The sequence below is a fragment of the Mustela nigripes genome, chromosome 15, assembly GCF_022355385.1.
Source record: "Mustela nigripes isolate SB6536 chromosome 15, MUSNIG.SB6536, whole genome shotgun sequence".
Lineage (NCBI taxonomy): Eukaryota > Metazoa > Chordata > Mammalia > Carnivora > Mustelidae > Mustela > Mustela nigripes.
Genome location: NC_081571.1, coordinates 82,608,839 through 82,631,254, shown reverse-complemented (window position 1 = coordinate 82,631,254; position 22,416 = coordinate 82,608,839). Strand labels below are relative to the sequence as shown.

At 53.7% G+C, this 22,416-nt stretch overlaps 1 protein-coding gene across 2 annotated transcripts in view; it reads right to left on the bottom strand.

The window, feature by feature from the left end:
• The window catches only part of COL4A2 (collagen type IV alpha 2 chain), a 154,496-nt gene that overhangs the window by 96,829 nt on the left and 35,251 nt on the right, over positions 1-22,416 (bottom strand). For both annotated transcript variants that reach the window (XM_059377881.1, XM_059377882.1), the window contains exon 4: positions 13,697-13,777. In XM_059377881.1, coding sequence (XP_059233864.1) covers positions 13,697-13,777 — 81 coding nt within the window. The remainder of the gene's footprint in view (positions 1-13,696; positions 13,778-22,416) is intronic.

Sequence of the window (22,416 nt, the reverse complement as noted above, 5' to 3'; positions counted from 1 at the left end):
AATAGGAAATTTTGTCTTTCCAGGTTTCTCTACTGGCAATAGGACAAAGATCATTATAGATGGGAAAAAAGCTTATTTGCTTTCCAGAAATAGCTCATGTTAGAAACGAATCACAGTTCTATCCAAACAGTAAGATGCCTCTGAATTGGAAACAATAGCATGACACTGATGATCCGATTGAAACGATAACACGGGGCAAAGTCCCCAGCAGCAAACTCCACGGAGCGGCCCCTCCCTTCCTCGCCCTGCCGTGTCAGAAGGAGACTCCCCGATTCTGAAATAGCTCACGAGCCACAGGGAGGTAAAATGGGTCAGTCTGACGTGGTTCTCAGAGACGGAAAAGTTATTTTTTTCTAGGACAAAGCTGTCTGTTGAGAGACTTTGGGAAAGTATTTGTTCTGGTGCATGACCCCACCGCGTGTCAGGACCTGTGTCCCCACGTTCAAAGGAACCACCTCCACGGTGCTCCGTGGGGCCCCAGGGCGTCTGGCTCTGGGAAATTAATGGCACCGTTGTCAATAACTTCTTGAAAGACACAACTGTACTTGTTTCTTTCATGTTCTAAATTTCCGCGAAATACAGTAAGGACACTTGGAAACTCCCAGAGTGGGATGTCGTATCCTTTTCTGAAAACAAAGCAAAGGTGAGGGGATTCCCCAGTCCACTTCGGGTGGGAGTGTGGTCCTGGCAGTGCCCGCAGCCCCTGCCTCCCTTCCTATCTGTGAGCCAACTCCCTGCCGGTTTATTCTGGGAGTTCCTGCTGACGCACAGCCAGCAGGGTAGAGAGCTCACTGGGGCGTGCGGCTGGAAATGGGAATGACACATTGAATTCCTGGAACAGTCAGTGTCAGATCAGAGGAGAAAGGCTGGATTCTCGAGTTCTCTCCTAGGACAGTGATACCTCCCCATGTTTCCTGAAGAATGGGGGGTATTCGTGCCCAAAGGACAAGAAGATCCAGAACACTCACTGTTTTTGAAAATAATCGTCAATTCTTGGACAAAGTGTTTAGGAACATCTGGACTAGGTTGGATATAAAAACTTGATGAATGTAAAAAGGCAACAGTGTATCCTGATAAAGTTTTAAAGCATTCGAAATATACACGAGGCTTCATTTTAATTTCTAAGATAAGACTAAATGCTAAAAATAACTAAAATGCCATGTTGAGCATGTGATAAGGGTTTTCTATGATAGCAAGTGCTGTTCTCCTGGAAACACGCATACATCAGAGATAAAATGTTTAATGAACTTAAAATATACAAAACGAAGATCTGTAAATAGACATATGTGTATGTACACACAGAGAGGATGTATATATCTCAAAATCATGGGGTTATTTATGTATCTATATACCTTAATCTAAGAGGAATGATCTTCTCTGGGAAGGCTTCTCCGAGCGCTCCCGTGGCTGCGGGGAAGGGACACGGATGGCAGTCCAGGGCCCGCGCCCTCCATCAATGCCAGCTTCATGGGACTAATCTATTCATCCTTCTGATCAACATGGGATTTCCATTACTCATCTTTCCTTCCAAGATAACTGACATTTTTGAAGGGCACCCATTTTGTTAAATTTTATTTCCTTCTACTAAAGAAGTCTTTTTAATCTTCTGGAATTGAGGAGTTTGTTTTCATCCACAAAGTTCTTTTTGTTTACTTCCTTAGTCTGCTTATTCTACTCAAGGGTATGCAGATGGCCACATACCCCTTTTCATCAGTGCTATCCTCAAAATAAAGTCCCCAAAATACCCGTGGCAATTAACATTTAGAAATCTCCTTTTTGGTTACCAGCCATCTTCATGGAATGTCTGGGTTTGAATTAGCTCAGTACCGGACAAGTAAGAGAGAAGACTCGGGGCAGAACACCCACATGTCCCCCAATGCCAAGTCAGAAATGCTGGCTGCATCCTTCAGTAGCCTCACAGAAGTCAGAGGAAATCCTGGACCAGGGTTCAAAAATTAATTGTATGCATGGGAGACCAACAGTCAAAAAACAAGAACAAAAAAGAACACAACAAGAAACTTACTGAAGGACCCCCCCCCCCCGGATTTTTGGGTGGAGGTACAGCTCGTACGAGCCAATGCAAGAGCATGTTTGGTAAAAAAGGGGTGATAGGATCTCATGACGGGGTTGAGGTGCACAGCATCCAGATCCAGGGAAAAAACAGTCCCATGCCCTCGGCACCGGTCAGGCAGCTGCTTGGAAGCTCCGCTGACATCGGGTGGCCAGGCCTGAAGTAGGAAAGTGAGAAACTCGGAAAAAGGTGATGAGGATGAGGTGGCAGTCTTCCTATGAGCTATGGTCAGGAAGTCAGGGGTCCCGTGAAAGCAACATGAGACAGTTTAATATGCTAAGGCTTAGGAGACTGCGTGCTCTCCTACATCCTGCTGGGATGAGGACACGTGGAGGAGAAGGAGCTTTGGTTGAGGGCTGGCAGACGGACAGGCAAAGGAAAGCTCGCTGGGGCAGAGGCGCTTGGGTGAGAGCGGCATGTGGGCATCAACATCTGGGGCATCCACACTTGTGTGTACTGGTGGGTGTGGTGGGGGAGGGCTCCTTCCTACAGGGAAGCAGATGTGTCAAAGCTAAGCTTTTCCTAGGGGGCAGTTTCCTCCAGGGCTCTGGTAGAGCAGCCACGGCACATGCTTCAGTGTGGGGCCACCTCCCGTGCGCTGTGATGGTGGTTCTGGGCAAGGAGCCGCCCATCAGTAGTGTCCAAGGTGCGCTCTTTGAGGCACCAACCTCAGTGGCCCGATGATGGCTGACGCACACACAAAGATATCCATACACTCGCGCTGTAGCTACGAGCGATACCTTAGCCTTCTTGGGTTCCAAATGAAACACCTTCATGCTATGATTCAGTTCAAGCTTTGTCCTTCCCTCCAGTTTGACTGAGTGTCTAAAAAAGGACTTTACATTTGATACAGGTACGGCACTAACAGAACTTTCCTCTGTGACTTGTGGGTGAGAGCGGCACGTGGGCATCAACATCTGGGGCATCCACACTCGTGTGTACTGGTGGGTGTGGTGGTTTGTGTTTTCAGGACATTCTGCAGTTTACCTCCTGGGAAACACTCGAGAAACAGGCTGATGTCACTGCCCTGGGCATCCCTTGCTTTCAAACAACACTCTCTCAGGGCAAAACAAGCTCATAAAAACACCAACTAAAGGAGAAATCAGTTCTAAGAAAAATGTGAAGTAGACATGGGGACAGAAAGGAATATCCTTGAGGCTCAACCAGGCTTACTTAAGGTCCTATCAATGGCATGTCTACCACTGGGTTTCTTTTAAGTGAAACCTATGGAATGAATCTTACTGTTCTGAAATTTCAAGGGGGCCTCAGTGTTACCGGCAAGTCTCAAAGGAGAGTTCTAATGTGGAAGGAAAGCTGAACCTCTTTGGTTCAACAGTGAGTTAGGAGTTAAGATTATTTTCTTATGCAATCATATCCTATACTTTCATTAATGGAGTTTTGAAGATGGATTTTACTCTGGACATCTATAAATCTATTCTGAATTTTGTTTATTTTTCCAGGAAAGCCCTCCAAGACCAGAAAGGGCTCTCATCAGTCTCCTGTCTCCTTCCCTTCGTCCTGGGTGGGACCGTGGGGAGGCTTGTTGCTGTCCTAGACCCATAATTCCATTGTGCTCTGGAGAGAAATACAAATATTTGTAAAATATCAGGTGTTGAAGGAGGAGGAATTCACCCCAAGGGCTCCAAGTGCAGGAAGCCTGGTCTCCTGTTTCAGGTTTGGGTGGACTGTCTGGGCTCCTCCTCAGCACCCCCTCCACCACTGGGGGGTGTGGCCGGAGCCCCCCCCAGCCTCCTGCTCGGGCACGAGGCCTACCCCTTCCCTAGGCTGGGCTGCAGAGCAGGATGTTAACAGAAGACAACTGCTTCCTCGAGAATTACAGAATTCTCATTGCAGACTTGTGGGTCCTCAGGGGCCCCGGCAACATGTACCAAATCTGAGAGTTGCTACCTTTGTTGACAGACGCTCCACACGGGCGCACTGAGTCACAGTGATCCAGACGTCAGGGCTCTTTTGAAATACGAGTGCTATCTTCACGAGGCCTTAAAAATGCCATTATCGCCACTTGAAGTGTATTTTTTAAAATAAGAACTTAATTGCTACCATGCAGAGCTCAAACGCGCTAGTATTTCAATTTTTATTACAGAGCCCCAGCTCACCCTAGAATTCGTTCGTCCTTCTGTTTCTTTATTTAAAACAGACTTTACGTTTGAAGAATTGTTACAGGCCTCACAAAGACAACAGTTTAATAAAAAACACCAACGCCGACCAGGCGGCCGAGGACTAGGAGGCCAAAGACAGTATTTACCCAGCATTAATGATTTCCATCTCATTTCCACTTTGTTTTGCCTCCACCCCCCCTTTCTGGTTCCAACCCTTTAGGAATTATCCATCCCCGCAGTGTTTTGGATACAAAAACTTTTATTTCCATGGCGGGATCTTTAAGGTCCTCCCAGTGGCTCGGGAGGAAACGGTCCTCAATACAGGGTCTGTAGTGGGTTACTGGGACGGCTCTTCCTGCTTTCATTCTTCTAGAATTCAAACTCTAAGGCTGGACACAGAGAGGGAAGGGACAGGGATATTTTGACCTTTCCCATCAGTAGGGACATATGTCCTTTTAAAGGCCTGCTTTGTACTTCCCGTATGAGTCAGACATCGGAGGACTTGAATGATTCAGTTGTCTACACCACAATGGACTCGTTCGGGTGGGATGCCAGAGGGCTGAGGATCACAGGCTACTTGGGATCTCAGGTCAGGCAGTTTCTTAAGGACATTCTGAAATGCCCAAAGCGGTTAGAAACAAATTCATTTTACGCTCACCCCACTGCCAGTGATGTACACGGCCTCTCCGTCTGTGCCCATCAGGGACAAGGGAGACGCCGTCGGACTTGCGGGGGAAGAACACGGAGCAGAGACGAGAGGAGCCAATTCCCTCCTTCCCTCCGCCTCCAGGCTCGCTAGCACCATGACCTTCCCGAGACGTGCTCATCCAGGTGCAGGGTCAAACGGCCCTCGGGCACGGGAAATGTGTGCAAGGCGGTTGGTCTGGTCATTTCTGCCATTTTTCTCTGGTTACTATTTTACTATCTCTGGAGGAAAACAAAAAGTAATTTCAAAACTTTGCCCCCCGCTCTCCTGGTTTTCTCTTGGCCACGGAAGTGGTCTGCCGTAAGAGGGTGTAGACACAGCCGCAAGTGCGTCGGGCCCCCCGTCAGCCCGGCCGCCCGGGAAGCACTTGCCGAAGAACGCTGCGGGCAGGTGCGGCGCTCACGCTCATTCCTTGGGGACCAAACGGTGGGAGACACTCTGGTCCCATGCGTGAGAGAAGACAGACTCAGAGCCAACCTTTCTACTTGCAGTTGCTTTTGGAAAACAGATCATATTTTGGTAACAACCTTGCTCTGGGCTTTTTAGAACCCCTGCAATTGTTCACTAAGAATGAACTGGAAATGAATAAAACAAAACAAAGTCTTTGAAGACTGGCGCTTTCTGTAACAGAAAAGGGGAAACGCTTTAATGCTATATTGGTCGAAACGTTCCATTAGGCCCTAGGAAAAATGAAGGATTTCTAAAGGCAGAGCTTTGGTGCGGCCTGGAGAACAGCAGAAATGGTCCTGCTCTTTCCCCAGGTTCTCCGCAGTCCGTTGGAGCGTGGGTGAGATTTTCAATGAAGACCGACCATGTCGCTGTCACCGCTATCCCGGCCATGAACCGACGTTCTACTTTCCTTAAAGCCATGAAAGGCCATTTTCCGCTGACTGTCAACTCTGGACCAGAGCCCACTTAATCCTTTGGTCATCACCCACAGGGCCAGAGGCTGGCGTGCATGGCCTGCGTCCCCACAATTCTGCTGGCTCTGGCCGCCACCCAGGATCCACGGGGAGCTCCTAGGGGCTCCTCCACCGGCTCTGACCAGCCGGCCAGCCTCCCGGGGCCAATTTTGTGCTTCTGCAAAAACCAGACTTTCACCAACGGGTTCGTGTTCTGCACACACAAGCACAAAATCTGATCACAGTTTATGGTCAGGGTTTGGGAGAACAGAGACTTGCCTAAGTACAACAACAAAAAAAAAGAAAAAAATTTTCTCTCAACGCGGCTCCCTCTTCTGCTTGGGCTCTGGCCATGTCTACTCAATGCTTTGTCTGTTTAGGTGTAAATTCCGAGGGGAACGCTCGGAGGCACATTTCTCTCAGAAAGAGATAGTGCCCCCCTTCCCCCCCCACCCCGAGTCACAGACCCTTCGAGAAAGATCGGTGGTGTCTGAGGCGCCAAAGCAACCACCTGCCATGAGCCCCATCTGGGGTCAAGAGCAGGATTTCTTCCCGCTTCATCTTTATCGGGAAGATTTCTTCCCGATGAAGGAACATGGTGCCGGCCACCACCGCACCTGTTTGGGGGGTTCGTGTGTTTGTGAGAAGAGGGAGTAACGGACAGATCCAGCAGGAAAACATTTAAAATTCTTCCTCTGCACTCCGATCCCGAGACAGCCGACGTGTCAGTGTTCCACCTCGGGTCAGTGCACACAGACCGCTCCTGTCGGAACCGTGTCCTCCGCTGGCTCCATCGCCGGTCGAGCTCCTGCTGGCCATCACCAGCGCCAGTCTCGGGCCGCTCTCCGGAGGTGGCACACCGCTGTGGGCAATTCTCACCGGGGGCTTTCACGGCTGCTCTTGCTTAACTCCGGTCCTACAGGTAGGAGTCAGCCCAGGAGAGTCTGTCCCAGGCGTAAGGAACATGGTGATTTCAATGGTAATGAAGACACATTTTTCTCTCTAAGCCTTGACTTTCAACGATCAGATTCTGTCCAGAACGATGTTCTTTGAGTCCATTCAATGACGAGGTATTATAATTTTGTTTTTTAAGAATTTTAACCATGCATCCTTCCATTTGGATGAGCTCCAAGCTGGCTTGTTTTCTATCAAATCCTGACTCATGTCATGATGGTCCTTCTGAAACGAAATCGTGACCATCCTGGGCTGGCGAGAGTGGACACGGGCCGGGGTGCCTGCCACGGCTCCTCTCTCCTCTGGCTGCACCGTCCATGCATTTCTGCAACAGCGTCTTGAAAGCCTTGCTTTGAGGAAATGCTTACTTGCGAGAAAGAGAGGGAGACTAGCCTGCTGTCCTGATGCTGAGGGCTGGACCAAAGCTGAGGGCTGGACCAAAGCTACTGGACAAGGACTTTCCCAAAGGGGAGGCCCTGATCAGAGCTCGCACTGGAAATGCCAATGTCCCCGGGAGGCTGCGATGAACCACATTCGGCACGGACACCACTTCCGACGTGCCCTGCTCGTAGGTCTCTGTATTTCGGAGTCAACAGCTTTTGTGTACCGGTCGCAGTGCAGCAGCAGGTCTTACTTCACAAAAGCCTGACTCCATCTCATGCTTTGTTTTGCCTCGGACTTGACACCTAGAACATTCTCCTAGACTCACGATGGGTTCCCTGGCTCCCGCCTCTCCACATCCACGCTCGCCACAACCGTGACTCCCAACACGGTAGCCACGGGGCTATTTAATCTGAATTTTTGTTAACCAACATTAACTAAAATGAAGTTTCACTACCCACATTTCAAATGCTCAAGCAGCCGCGATGGGCAGCGAAGATATAGGACAATCCATCTTTGCAGTAAATTCCTCTGGAGAGCGTGGGGGCAGGAGGTCTAAAGGGTTAGGGATACGGACGGCTTTGTTCACTTCCATACGGCTGGTGCGAGCCGGAGTCAACGTGTGGTGGATGTAATCACCGCGCGTCAGATGGATACGCTTGTTTTCAAATTCTCGAGGCCAGCTATGGCCGTGTGTAAGTTTCACGGCGTTTTCTTTGACTAGAGCTAGACCCCAGTGGAAGGATCATGGAAACAGGAACCTCACCATCGTCCGCACATGAAGAGCTCTGTGACTTGAGTTCTAAGTCACTTGCTGAGCCCCGCGTCGGGTGCTGTGCTCAGTGCAGAGTCTGCTTGTCATTCTCCCTCTGCCCCTACCCCCTCCATAAATGACCAGAAATCGCGAAAAGTGCATCACTACGTGTAATCAGCAAGTTAGGCAGACGCTGTCTACACCTGCTGGACTACCACCCTCCTTCAGAGACCAACCATGCAGGCGAGTTGTGCAGCCACCGTGGGAGGAGGAGCCGGAGCCAGCACCTGTCCCCAGCGCACACTAAGAACAACCACAGGACACTGAGAGCGGATGAGAGGGTGTGTGGGCAGCGGATAGATGCTAAGCCCAGCACGCAGGTGACGTCTGCGCTCTTTCCGAGTTGTCCTTTCTGGGCTGGGACAGCGCACAAAATACTGGACGTGGCTTCTGTGAAGGGTTCCGAGTGCACCACGAGAACGCATCTGCCATGGCAGCCCCGATGCTCCTAACCCCATGGGCGAGGGTCTTCAGATGACGGACGGCACCCTGCGTTGCCATGGAAACCTGCGGCAAGTGGGGACCACGAACGGAGGCTCCCCGTGGCGCTGCGGTGCTCTTCCCAGCTCTCAAATTGTACGCAGCCATTTCCATTTTATTGTGAAATCCTGGCTAGTCGCACGGCAGGCTGCGGCTATGTTGGCGACACAGGGTAGAAGGTTCACTCAGGAGCAAGACTGCCGCTCACCGCAGAGAGAAGACCTTGCCGACCGCATGCGTCTTCGTGGCCCTGGGCTGCTCTCCCCAGAGGCCAGGTCTCGGCTTCTTTCTTTTGTCTCTTGGCCACTGCCCCTCTGAGCTGACCCCAAGTGCCAAACACCATGAGCCTTCCCGCGTGCCCACCACCTGCCCCCACCCACCTCCCGGAGTCCTGTCCGCTCTCCCCGCGCCCCCCTCACGCGTCTCTGTGGTTTCTCTTGGTTTGATTTACGTTGTTGAATTTAAGGAATCTTGTGAGGTTAAGAATTACTTACTCATACTTTGACTCAAGTCCAGGGACCCACAGACTGTGGGAAACTCTCGGCTGCACGAAAGAACACCACAGCTACACCCGGTTTGTCGGGGGCTGTGACCACCTCGCCTGGGAGACACTCGTCTCTGTCCTGTGGCCCACGGTGGGGGGGGTGTCCGTCAGGCCCCCGGGGGGCGAGCGTGGCCGGCTGAGCACTGAGTGATGCGGAAGACGCCCAAACACTCACGTGGGGGCCGGCACAGAGTCAGAGCCGTGGGTTCTCTCTCTCCCACTAAAGCCTGACCATCCCGACAATTCCTCTTCCTCACCATTTGGGCTTAAACAGTGTCTGGTTTTTACCAATGTCTAAAATATCTGACTGCCCAGGGCAACAGGTGTCCTGGGAAGTTTGAAGCATTAAAAAGCTAGAATTACCTGCCTGTCCTGAGTGGACAGTCGAAGCCAAAGGGTTGGGGGAGGTGAACCTGTCTAAGGGATGGAAACAAGGAATTCAAACTGACTTCAGTTGGAAAAACCTGAGAGTGTCATGACCTTTCAGGCACATTAATGAGCAAAGACAAAGATGTCTCTGTTTGTTGAACCAGACGCCTCGCCTGCCCTCCTTATGCTTTCTGTACTGGAGTATGGACCGGAGTGACCTGTATTGGAGTGACCTGCAGCATCACTCTGCTCCCCAGAAGTTCTGCAACAGAAACGAACTCGGATGCTGCCCACCCAGCAGGTTCCCACGTCCTCAGAGGAAGGGAGAGTATGAACTGTGTAAGGGAAGAAAGAGTAACACAGAGACAGGTCAGGGGCCACACTGCTGTCTGCTGCCGTGACCGTAGGACTGCTGGCGGTGGGAAGTCTGAGAAGTTAGGAGGCTGACTTCCTTTGTGCCTATCACCTTGTGGAATATTGCGAATTAGGACTTACGAGTTTTAATTACCACAATATCTACACAATAGGTTATATTAAATGCAGAACTTTTAACGTCAATCAAGTATTAATTCATTTCTTTCTTTAAAAAAAAAAAAGGTTATTTATTTTAGAGAGAGAGTACGTGTGTGCACATGGGGGGAGGGAGCGAGAGACCCCCAAGCAGCCTCCCCACTGACTGCAGAGCCTGACGCTGGCCTCGATCTCATGACCCTGAGATCATGGCCTTGGCTGAAACCAAGAGTCCGATGTCCAACCGACCGAGCCACCCAGGGGCCCCGTATTCGTTCATTTCTTAAAGTTATGTTGACTCCCTGAACAGCAGAAGAGAAGGCTGGAGAACCGGCCAGGGAGTCGTAACTTGAGGAAAGAGGGCCAGACCTCTTTCATCTTGCCCGTGCTCTCGCCCCCGACCCCGGGGAACCTCCTTCATACGGGAGGCGGAAGACAAGCACTGGGAGAAGAGCTCATCCAGAGTGTCTGAGAACTTGAGTCTTGCCCGGGACAGAACCGCAGCAGGTCATTCATGCCCGTGCTGGTGCCCTCCTTCCCTCCCGTGGGAACGGGGTCTAGAACATCCTCGGTGCCTTCCAGTTCTGGCCGGGGAGTGAGGCGGCACACACAGCGGGGCCCCGGCCTCTGCCCTTCACAGCCTGGCTGCTGGAGCCGCTGGCGCACAGGCAGGATGGCTCCGTCCGGGAGAGACAGCCGTGCCCCCGCCGCCACCCACCATCCACCACCCACCACTGAGGGCTGGAGAAGACGCTTCGCACGGAGCTGACTCATCCGGTGACAGGAGAATTCACTGGGAGTCGGAATCCATAGTGCATTTGTGATTTCTGCTCTGAGTCCAAAAGTTACTCAGTAACACACAGTTTCTGATGTCGGCTGTTACCATGGTGACGAGCCAGTGAACTCTACCCGTGTCCATATAAGGCCGGGCTGCCCAGGGCTCGGGGAGCAGAGAGCTCCGCACTGGGCCATTGTCATCCCTGCTCCAGAAGCTCCGTGGGGAAAATCCACGGCGAGGGGCCCTGGGGGACGCTGTGGGAAAGAGTGAGCACTGCCCGCAGCTCCCGGATGGCAGAATCTGCCCAGCTGCTATTTTTATGCATGACTTTACTTTTAAAAAATATTATCAGTCCAAGAGTCAGGACGGAAATAGCTGTGCGGTGTACAGGAACACATCTGGGTAAATCTGTGAATTCACAGATGTTTAACGTACAGAGACTGGGCTTGAGGAACTGAGATGGATACCGTGTCTTAATGAGCATTTGGATGAAGGAGACCCAAGGGTCCTAGCAGCAGATAGTCCCAGCAATGCGAGGATACGCGGTGTCGTTTCTCGTCCTCTGGAGACCTTGCCTTACCACTCGCTGTCAGCATTTCTACCGTCTTGGTGATGGACACCCAGTATGGTGCACCTGGGTCCCGGGGTCTGATTGCTAAGACACCCCAACTCAGGGCTGCAAGGCCGAGGGCAGCTTGGGGTGCTGGGCAGTGTGGAGAGAGGCAAGCATAGAGGGGGCCTGCTTTCTGCACGCTGCACCTGCGGGATCCCACAGGCGTGGCCCCCAAGGGGGCCAGCATGCGGCTCTGTCCCCGAACCAACCACTCAGCCAGCTACCACATCTCGGCTTCATGTCATCACTACCGGCTGAAGGAGAGGCAAGTCAAACCCTTATGGAGCTCTGGATTTCTCATGTTAACCAAATTCACCGGGAGGTGGCCATTATCTACTTTACTAGGCAAGGTAGACAAACGGTCTTAGGCACAAACTGTGTTTGTGAGGGCCAAAGGGAAACAGAGCTCAAAGCAAACTTACTGAATCAGGAAGACCTAGGGACCCTCAGAAGTCCTCCCTCCTAATAACTGCTCCGAGAAGAGTACGGAACTATGTAGATGGCGTCATCTATTAAAATAAAATAAATCGCTAAGGGCCATAAGTCAGCTGGAGGAAGACAGATACCATACGATCTCATTCATATGTGGAAATTAAGAAATAAAATGAACAAACAAAGAAGAAAAAAGATAAACAAAAACCAGACTCTTAAATACCGGAACAAACTGCTGGTTGCCAGAGAAGGGGACTGAAGGCTCACTGCTCTTGATGAGCACAGAGGAATGCACACAGTTGTTGAATCGTTAAATCTGCAGACCCCAAACTAACACAACACCGTATGTTAATTACCCTTGATCGAAACAAAATAATAGAACGAACCATCTTTGCAGAAGAACAAAATTCGCATAAAACCATCATGGGAAATGCTCATAGATCAGTTCTGCATTAAACAGTCATGAAAAAGTGAAACAGGATAGACCCAGTAACCTCGTGCTCTGTTTGGGTTCTGTTTGGCTGATCCCATGGAGAGGAACGCAGGGGCTCTCTGGAGCCGACTTCCCGCCCACTCAACGAGTCCCACAGACATTCGTAAACCACTAATTTGTCTTCCTCTTTCCCATACAAGGCCGGGCTGCCCAGGGCTCGGGGAGGGGAGAGCCCCGCAGTGAGCCATTGTCATCCCTGCTCCAGAAACATCCCTGGGGAAGTCTATACCAAGGGACCTCCAGGAGGATATTAAATCTCACCAAATGGCTTCCATATATTTAAAAAACACTCAACCCTTAAGAAATGCTGATGCACAATCTTCAATTAGCAATTCTTAGAGCACAATGCCCCCCTTCCAGGCAGGGGAACCTAGATGACATCAACAGCCAACAGCTGTCCCCAGGACTGCGGTTCTGGAAGGACCCAGGATGTAGGGACCGAAGCCTCCTCACGCGTGATCTTCAGCTTGGAAAGGATGGTTGGTCAGTCACATGTGAGAAGGAAGACCGACACATCTGTAAAGGGGTTCCTTAGCCCACAGTCTAATTTGGCTTCTGGAGGGGACTCAGGTAGGAGACGGCGTGTGACGTCACGCCCAGCACAGAGGCCAAGCTCCACGGAGACACGTCCTCCTCCTGGGTGGAGGGAACAGGGACCGCAAACACTGACCACAGGACTCGGGGTGGTGGGGCGCACTTGGAACCCCCACGCGGTGCTGTACTTTCTGATGTGACAGAGGCAGGGGGCACAGGCAACACCTCCCAACCGCCTCTCCCAACCTGGCCCGGGGCCCTGGACGGGCAGGAGTGCCCCAGGGAAGCGCGATCCCAAGGCACGAAGACTCAAAAGACTGTGTCATAAAACAAAACACTGCTCCCCACGTGAAAATGGGCTTAAATGGAGAAACACAAATACTATCTGTTTAAAATCAGTAATGCCAAGACCCAGACATCAGCTTCACCGGCAACAGGAAAGCCTGTCACTTTGGACACATTAAACCCAGTATTAGACCATAATTCAGGTGCTGCCAGGTGTCCTGGCGGAGATGGGGACTGAGCTTTCTCTCCCACTTAACCTGATCAAATTCGCTACATAAAGGACATTGGGGGGGCGAGCAGACGAATTTTGAAAGTGAGGCTGATTTTCTATATGGCAGGAGGCTCATGCCCTCCAGTCGGGATGTCTACACTGCGGGGTAGACCCAACCCAATTATGCTTTCTTTACATAATATTTTTACAGAACATTTGTTTATGTATAAAATCATGGTATAAAACACAGTTGCATCATATGTATGTATCTATTTGTAACAACGAACAAGAAATGCGTAAAAAGTTACCATTCTTCACTTGGGACCTGTATACATTGACTAAACTTTGCATTACGTTACTGTTTGTTCTGAAACGGAAGAACGAGTCTGCGTTGAATTTCTCAGGAAAGCGCGGATTGACTGAGCCAGGTGCCCGAAGGCACCAGTGTCTCGGGCGGAAGGCTCCGGAAGGCTCTGGTGTCCGCGACGCTGGGACTTACCCGTCCTCCCTTCTCGGGGTAGCACCGGCAGCCCCCGCCGCAGTCTCTCCCTCCGCACGGCGCCTCAGACTTCTTCACGCCCTGCAGAGGAAGCACAAAGCACGCGTTATCCCAAACGCTGTCCGCTACGACAGGCGGGGCCTCGTCCGCTGAGAGCACGTCCAACTCCAGTGGCCAGCTCTCCATTCAACACGCGTAGGCTTTGATTTTTAGGACAGCTCTGGGCCCAGAGCCAAGGGTACAGAGAGTCCCTGTGCACCCCCTAGCTCCCCACCCAACGCAGCTGTCCCCACTACCAATGTCCCCCAGCAGAGCGGCATCACCGGGGTCCAGAGTTTACATCAAGGTCACTCTAGGTGTCGCACCTTCTATGGTCAAAATGCCCTTTAGAGGCGTCTGCTCCATACAGGACGGCAAGCTACGTCCTAGGCCTGGAGAGTTGGGGGGAGTGTTCCCCGGATCCAGGGATCCCGTGTGAGGGGAGCCCATGAGGACACCCCGTGTCAAGTACTCCTCCATGTAGGAGGCGGCCCTTCATGCTCTGGGGCTGTGGGGGAGGCAGCCCCAAGGCGGGGGTTCAAGGTGAGCAGGACTGAGTCCCAATCCTACAACACGGAGCCGGGGCAGCTAAAGGGAAAGGGGCTTCCGAGAGGGAGGAGGACCTTGCAAACACGCCGGAATGTTCACAAACCCTCCCCCCCGCCGCAGGGGCTCTTGGCATCCCAGGTGGCACCGGCAGAGGACACCCCTTCCCTTCCCTCTGTGAGACCCGGCGGTTTGCAGGAGGCAGGGACGGAGGAAGAGGCTTTCCCGAGTCTTCACTGGGCGGATCTTCACTGAAGCAGGGGCTGAAGGAGGGAGTTCTCTGCCTGGACAACCCCAACGGTTCCAAGGCCATGCTTGCTTGCCCTTGATCTCAGTATTTGAGGTACAGGATGGCCTTGGACTTCGGATCAGGAGATCTCCCTTTCAGACCGGCGAGAGCACGAAATAGGGCAGGAAGTGGCGATCAGATCGGCCCTCTTCTCTCCCCTGCCTGACTGGCCCTACCTCCCCCGTCTGCACGACAGAACCCCTGTCTGCCTCGTCACCCTTGTCACCCTCGACCAGCCTGGCAGACCCTGCCCAGCTGGGGGAGCTCAAGGTCACCGGCCACGGTCAGCTTCCGGCGTGCGCTGAGCCAAACCTCCCCGCGCAAGCAGCACTCCCCAGTGACAGACCGTGCCAGCTCGGCACAAAAGTGCATTTCGCCACATCTGTCCCATTCTCTTCTAAGTTGGGTCTCAATGACTAAGCAGGATGGTCACTCGGGGACTCCCTCTGGTCAGCGTTCTGTCTGTTTTTCGTGCTAATGCGTCAGCTAGAATCCTCCCCGCTCCTGGCATGGCTCTGCTGTCCACGCGCCCAGGGTCACGGCGTCGGCTGCCCCCTCGGCGACGCCTGCTCACCTTCCTGCACGAGCAGCCTTGGACAGGCACACAGGGACTCTGGCCACGCTTTACCCAAGACCACGCAACCACTCCCTGTTCTTTCTGTAGAGACGATAAATCCCTTTCCTGGGTGATCTTTCGGTTATCATTGTGTGAGACCGTCTGAGTTCCACAGGGTAAAAACAAACACATTTACAGTCCTTTCTCACCCTCACAATATGTTGCTCGGTATTTCCCAATTTTTTCACGCTTCGATGTTTATCTATCGTGGGGCGCTTTTTAAATTCCCACCGTTCTGAATAACTGGTTTTTATAAATCCAGCCCCACGCGAGGCTGTCGGTTTTGCGGATTACCCTGAACGCTGAAGGGGGACTCTAGATGGACAGCCACATTTACACTCTGTAGTACGTACAACTGGGAAGCGAGCAGGGGGCTTGGCAGGTGTCCCTGGTTCACACAATAATTCATTTGCCAGTTGTCTGGAAAGGGCAGGGGGACTCCTCAGCCTAAGGACTACAGGGGAAAGCAAAAACTCACATTCTCCATCTGGTGTTTCGGAGGCTATTTTTAATTTTGATTTTAAGGGCACTTGCCAAGTCCCTGGATATAAACCATTGGTTGAAATGACTTTCAATCGATCTAACAGACTTTCTGTCCTAGGCTTAGGATATGCAGTGGACTTAGTTTCTTTGTAACGTACTTAAAATCTAACAATGTTGTTTCGCTTTTGGAGCTGGGACTCACAAGTTTGATAAATCCCAACCTTGGCCCTTCCTCGACCAAATGCCATGGCTCGGGGCCCCAGTTGCAGGAGGTGAGGCAGGCCTGAGTCTACAAGCCACAGCCGATTTCCATTATGGAGATCCCAACCCTGTGCATGCATGTATGTGCATGTATGTGCATGTATGTGCGTGTGATGGGGTGTGGAGTGTGTGTGTGTGCGTGTGAATGTGTGTGTGTGTATTTTCCCATCAGCATCTGACATCTCGCACGCCTACAGAGGGAGTCCTGTGGATTCCGACATCTACAAGAGCTCTAAGCCCCATGGCCTGGAATGCCAGATCTCCAGGATGAACACAAGTATTTACTTTATTAGGGCAGACAGAGCATGTGTTCCAGACGTCTCTTAGAGACTGAGCAAATCTCAGACCTGAGCCTCGGTATTCCCCTGATGGGACGTGAGCTCTGGAACGTTCTCAAGATACGAATGCCCTCCTGAAGACCTTGAATGTGGGTATGTGAACCTCTCTGTGGGGTCCTCTGTCTGCATCCCCAGAACAGAATACTAAAAGACCCCAGCAACCACTGCCCTTGCCCCAAGCCCTCGGGTCTCCCCTGGATTTTACTGCTGAATACAACCAGAGACAAACCTTGAGCCTTCTGGTCAACTCCCTAGTAAAGATGACCAGTTTCCTCCCACTGCACACTTCCCTCAAAGACGATAAGCTGGCCTGGGTCTAGGCCTTTAATGTCCACATCTCTAGGACGGCTTGCAGCTCCAGGACTCCTCAGGAGCGCCGGCTGAATTCTCCACCAGTTCCTCGTGTCAAGTCTGAATTCCCGTCAGTACCATTCTCTAGAACAACACCCCTCCCCCCTGCAGCAGCACCAGTCACTGCACTCACCATCCCAATGCCCCACGGAGGCCAGGGTGCTGAGCACCAGGGCCGGAGGCTCCCCCAGACCCAGCCTGAGGTGTGGAAGGTGTCCCTGTCACAGCCACGCGGCAACCGCCCGACTGAGCCCGGGGCATGTCCCTCATCCCCGGGCGGAGCAGGACTCATGGCCAAATGAGACCGATGCCGGGGAGGGTCTGCATCAAGTGCTCAGTGCACCCGCCCTGAGCACGCCCGAACCCAACACACACGTGGCCCTGTATCCTCGCACTCCTGCAGGAACTGCTGCCTCTCAGGCTCCAGAAGGACGAAGGAGCCTGTGCCGTGTGCTTCCCACTCGGAGTGGTCAGGGGGAGCCTTTCCCTCAGCTGCGCCTGTGCGGGGGCTCCTGGCTCCTCAGTTCTATCAAACACGACAGCCCCAGGGTTCTCGGAGACCCTATGCCCCCCTCCTCCCCTTGCAAATTCGCTCATTCGTTCCTTCCTTCCTTCTCCACCGAATGTTTACTCTGGGCCGAGCACTGTGCTGGGCCGCGGGTGTAACGCCGGGAACAGACTGTACGCAGGTGGACAAGAAAACCGAGCAAATGAGCACCGAAGCCCACACGCTTTCGATTACGGCAAGCGCCACGAAGGAGACGTGGTAAGAGAGGAAGAGTCGGTCGGGTCACGGAGAGAACTGACTCAGCCAGGGCCTCCCCCTCGGGCCGTCCTGCGCTCCGTTGCTACCCCTTACTGGCCTCCCCCACAGAAACCCACCTCCCTGCCCTCCGACCCAAGGCCCTCACTGCTCCAGCCCAGGGGACGGAGGCCGCCAGTGTCCAGGCCGAGGGAGGCCAGGCCTCCAGGTAGTCACCACCATCGGGGAATCGAGGGCATCTTAGACTGGAGTGAATTTGAACCTAGTCTTCAGAGGCACCCCAGGATGCCCCTCTGGTGCCAGATCCCCCACATTCTGGCCAGACTCCATGTCAGCCATTGTGGCTTTATGGTCCAGGACAGGCATGGGGCACCTTCCATCCCCCTTGCTCAACGAGAGCCGCCTCATTGCTACTAAGATGTGGAACTGCTTCGACCTGCGGATGCAGCTTCCCAGCTGTGGAAGGAGTCTGACTTTGGGACACAATCATTAATTCCTCAGCAACTGCTGAACATTGCACCGAGGTCCCTGGGGGCCCTTATCCTGGGGGCTACATTGGCCAGAGCTCCCCCACCCCTGGACTCAGCGGCCCTCTCCAGGCTGGGGAGAGCCGGTGCAGACACAGGGCCACGGGTGGGAATTCTGCCATTGCCGTTAAGTGCTGGACGTCTTACCAAGCGTTGTGGACCCAACAGGAATTGTTCTGAAAAGTAAGTGTGAATTCTAAGTTTTGGGAAATTAGACAGAAAACACAAGAAGCACGGTAGACCAGGAATGCCTCTGAGCCGCACCAGGGAGATAAGTGGGTGCCTCTTGCTAAACAATGAATCAGAACAAAAGCCATATTGGCAAGGGAGGGGTGGCGTGGGGAGAGCTTGCAGGGAAGACAGCGAGCGGGGACTCTGAACAGGCTGTGTCTGGACACAGTGTCCCCGGTGCGCTGGGAGGGGGCGGGGCAGACAGATGCACGTCTGAGAGGCACTCCCTCTCAGCTCGCGACGCTGCTGTCCTGCTGGGACCTGGACCCGCCCTGCATGGCGCGTGGACGCAGTGCCCGGGCCGCCAGGCGCGACTTAGGGATGCAGGCCCCTCCTTCGACTTCCTGCATCAGGACACGCTTTCGAACGGGCTCTCCGCGCACGCACGTTGCTGTGGCTTCCTGGACGCTGCCTCCTTCAGCGGAGGAGAAAGTATACTCCCCACAGTCCCGTGCCCTCCGCGCCTCGAGAGGACCCAGTGTGCTGTCCGGGGACAGCGCTGGCCCCCAGAGCCCCGTGCCCCCTGTGGCCCATGTGGGGAGACTCTGGGCACTGAGGGCTCAGTTGCCGAGCTTCTCGCCAGTCGTGGTGCCAAAAACACTTCGGTCCTCTTGTCTGTCTTCAGAACACCCTTTTAGGCAGTTCTTGTCTGAATTCTCCCCTGCCCCGAGTCGGTAGCCGGCACTGCTGAACTAATTAGAAATTCTAGGCAGTAAGAATGACCCCGATCGTCTAAGAGCCAATTGGCAATGTCAACGCATAGATATATTTTCTAGAAACCCTGGTTATTCTACTCAAGCAGAATGCAAGAGAGACTGTTTCCAGGGTCAAAGTGGAAACCTTGAGCAACAGATTTTGGGGGGGGGGCGGGGAGGTGCCAGCTTTTTACATGGGATTCTTGCCCTCACACCCTATGTGAATCTTGGCATCATTCCCCCTGGAAAGATTTAATAGAAATACATGTATTTGCATGGACATTCAGTTCTTCCCAGACGCACCCGAACCACCCTACATGCGTGACCTACATCCCTCGGCGATTTTTGTCTCTGGGAGGACAGAGGTCGCGGAAGCTTCTAAAACAAGCCAGTTTCCAGCTCCCTGAACAGGCATGTATCAGGTTCAAGCAGAGAATTTTCTGCCCCGGGCCACTGGCTCCCGGGCTGCAGGCAGAGACCGGTCTGCCGTCTATAAATGGAACCCATCGAGTCAAGGGGACACAGGCTGGAGCAGCTGGGAGATTAGGGAACATCCGGTCCCCCGCGCTGCTGGCCACGCCTCGTCTGTGAGCGATCCGCTGGCACCGGGGGAGCGAGGCTCCCGCTGCCCCCGGCGGGTATCGCATAGCATCAGGCAGAGAGGAAAGGCTCTTGGCCGCCGCCCGGGACAAACTCGTCTGTAGGTGTCTGAGGACTGGCCCCTTCCAAACACGGAGAAAACCGCCTTTCTCGCTTCTCCCAGCAGCAGACTTGTCCTCATATTCAGGACATTTAAAAATAGGTTTAAATAACAACTTGCATGCCAGAAAACGAAACACACAAAAGACTTAGACTCTACGACAAGCTCTTCCTGTGAGTTACCAGAGGGAACCATCCACGTTGATTAAGGGAGCGACTCCATGGTCCCGGGTCCCACTTTCTGCGGGTGTGAGGACCGTTTACAGTTGATACAATCTTCACAAATGAACGAAAAAAAATGCTCAGCATTGTTCACGGACCGCACATAAGAAATGAGTATTAACCAAATTTATATGAAAATGCAAGAAACAAAACTCATTTGTCCTAAAACAAAGAATATTTTGTCCTCTGCATGTTCCAAGAAACTTCTTGTCCAAGAAAGTCTCTCTAAGCCAATATACCTCCAGCCAAAAAGAGCAAGTCTCTGTAGGGAATTTACAGATCTTTTACCATTGGACTGGCCCCAGCATCCAACCCCAGCTTCCTGCACGGGAGATACTGAATAACCCATTCTAACAGACACAGAAGACAGACATCCCTTATTGCAAAAAAGTACTCATCTTTCATATTTAAGGTAAAAAAATCTATACAAGTCTTTGTCTTTGTCACAAGTCCAGTCAAGCCTGACTTTTTAGAATTATCCTTTTAGTCCAAAAAAGAAGCCGACAAGGAAGAAAGCCAACTTGGGAACAAAATTCCCAGAAAAATTCTATTAGTTTATCAAAACAGGAAATATAAGCCATTTCCGTACACGCAGCTTTAGAAATTAAGGAAATAATTCCAACATGGTATTAGCGAGACAAAGCATATGGCAGAGGAAACGCAGACCAGGGCCACTCCACACAGAACAAAGCCCTCGTCCCTATAAACCGGGTGGGAAACGTGGCCAGCTCAGCTTCCCTTGTTGAAAGCATTTCGAGGCGCCCACGATAGATGGGCCTCGAGCAGGGTCCTGACGGCGTCACCAGGTACCGGCAGCGAAACGACCACTGGGCACACACGTGGGCCCCTCTGGAGGGAACAACCTCAGGGCGTTCCTACCAAGGACAACGGGCTTCGCAGCCGTCGTGCCCGAGTCCCCACCTGTCCTCACGGGGCCGGGAGTTCGGGGAACGGAGGGATAGGCAGGGGCACCGCGAGCGCGAGTTCAAAGGACAGACGCTGGGCTCGGCGACGGTGTTCGCGCGGCGCGGCCAGGTGCATACCTGCGGGACGGCGTCACTGCTGCTGGCACTCCTGCCCGGCAGACGTCACCGGGCGGGCCCTCGGCAACCGGCCACGTGACCCGATCCTTGCATACCTCTATGATTTTATGAGCAGCGGCGGGCCAACATCTCTACCCTCTCCTTCTGCTCCGGGAGCGTGAGGTCTAGGGGTGTTTTCCCAGCAGAGTTGCTGTTGGCAGGACGGCCGGCCACAGCCGCGCTGCGACGCTGGGCGTGGGGTGCTGACCCGCAGGACGGGCTAGGAGCCCCCCAGTGCAGGAGCCCGGCAAGATGGGGCGGGTCACTGGCGGGTGCAGGAGTGCGGGAGGCCGGGGGCCGAGGCCAGAGGCTCCCTGGGTTATGTCACCATCGCTGACGACACTGAGAGGAGGCCACACGGCTGGCGGGCGGGCCGGCGACGTGCCCACGTCAGGGACGAGGAGCCCCCGGGATGGGCCGCCGAGCGTCCGGGAAGTGGGCGGCGATGAGGCCGAGCATAGGACGCAGGAAGGCAGCTCGGGCCGGGTCTGCACCAAACGAGCACGGGGCCAGCCTTCCCCGGTCTGCCGGTGGGGTTGTGCCAGGACACACCCGACGGAGCCCTCCACATGGCCGGCCCCCGGGGTCGGTGCCGCCGGGTGCAGGCCGGGCTCGCTGGCACGGGGCCCCAGCCCGGGAAGGAGGGCTAAAACCCCGCCAAGGCTGGAGGCTGGAGCAGCCAGAGCTTCCGGAGAAACACCAGCCGAGGCTGGAGGCTGGGGATGATCTCAGAGCGTGGGTGGCCCTGCCTGCAGGTGAGGACCGGCCGCTTTCCCGGCGGCCCAGAGGAGGTGGGCGTGGCAGCTCCTGCCGCAGGCCTGGGCCCTGGCCTCCCCCTGCTCCCCCACTCCCCCACCGGGGTGGGGAGCGGAGTCTGCCCGAGGAAGCAGGCTGCCTCCCGCACACTCCGCCATACATCGGGGCCAGCGCAGGTGTGGACACGAGCGTGGGGGGCACGTGCTCTAGCCAGAGGCACCCCTCCTGTGTCTCCTGCTGCGTCCTTTCTGGAGAGCCAGCATGAGGTCTGGGTGCCAACTGTGCGGCGTCTCATCTTGAGTCACCTGGACAGGGCAGGCCCAGGGACGTGGCGGCCGCTGTCGTCAGAGGCGGGCAGGTGCACTGCAGCCATGCGGCTACGGGGGTGCTGTCGGGAGGCTCCATTGGTCGCCTTGAGTTTCTGGGCGTCACCTACCACCCCGATCGCTCGAGTTCTGGTACCCCTGAGGTCGGACTGCGGTGGGCTTCCGGGAGTCTGTGCATTGTTCCCACCGCACCCGCTGCCGCCCGCCACCCCACGGCCACACGCTCTGAGCAACCGAGATGGGGGATGATGGATTCTCTTGGCAATTTCCACGCGTCTGTGGATCGGTTTTAAGTCGGAGCTTATGTACTCGACTCCAAAGGCTGATCCAGGTCCTTTCCCTGCCGGGGTCCCCAGGTCTTGGTTACAAACGAAACGGTCTCCCGAGCATCAGAGGAGAGTGAGTTTTCCTTCCAAGCCTCTGAAACAGCTTGTCGAGGTCTCCATAAAAGTGCCTCTTTCCCAGTCCCTCTCCCTCTCCTGGGACAGCTCCTTGG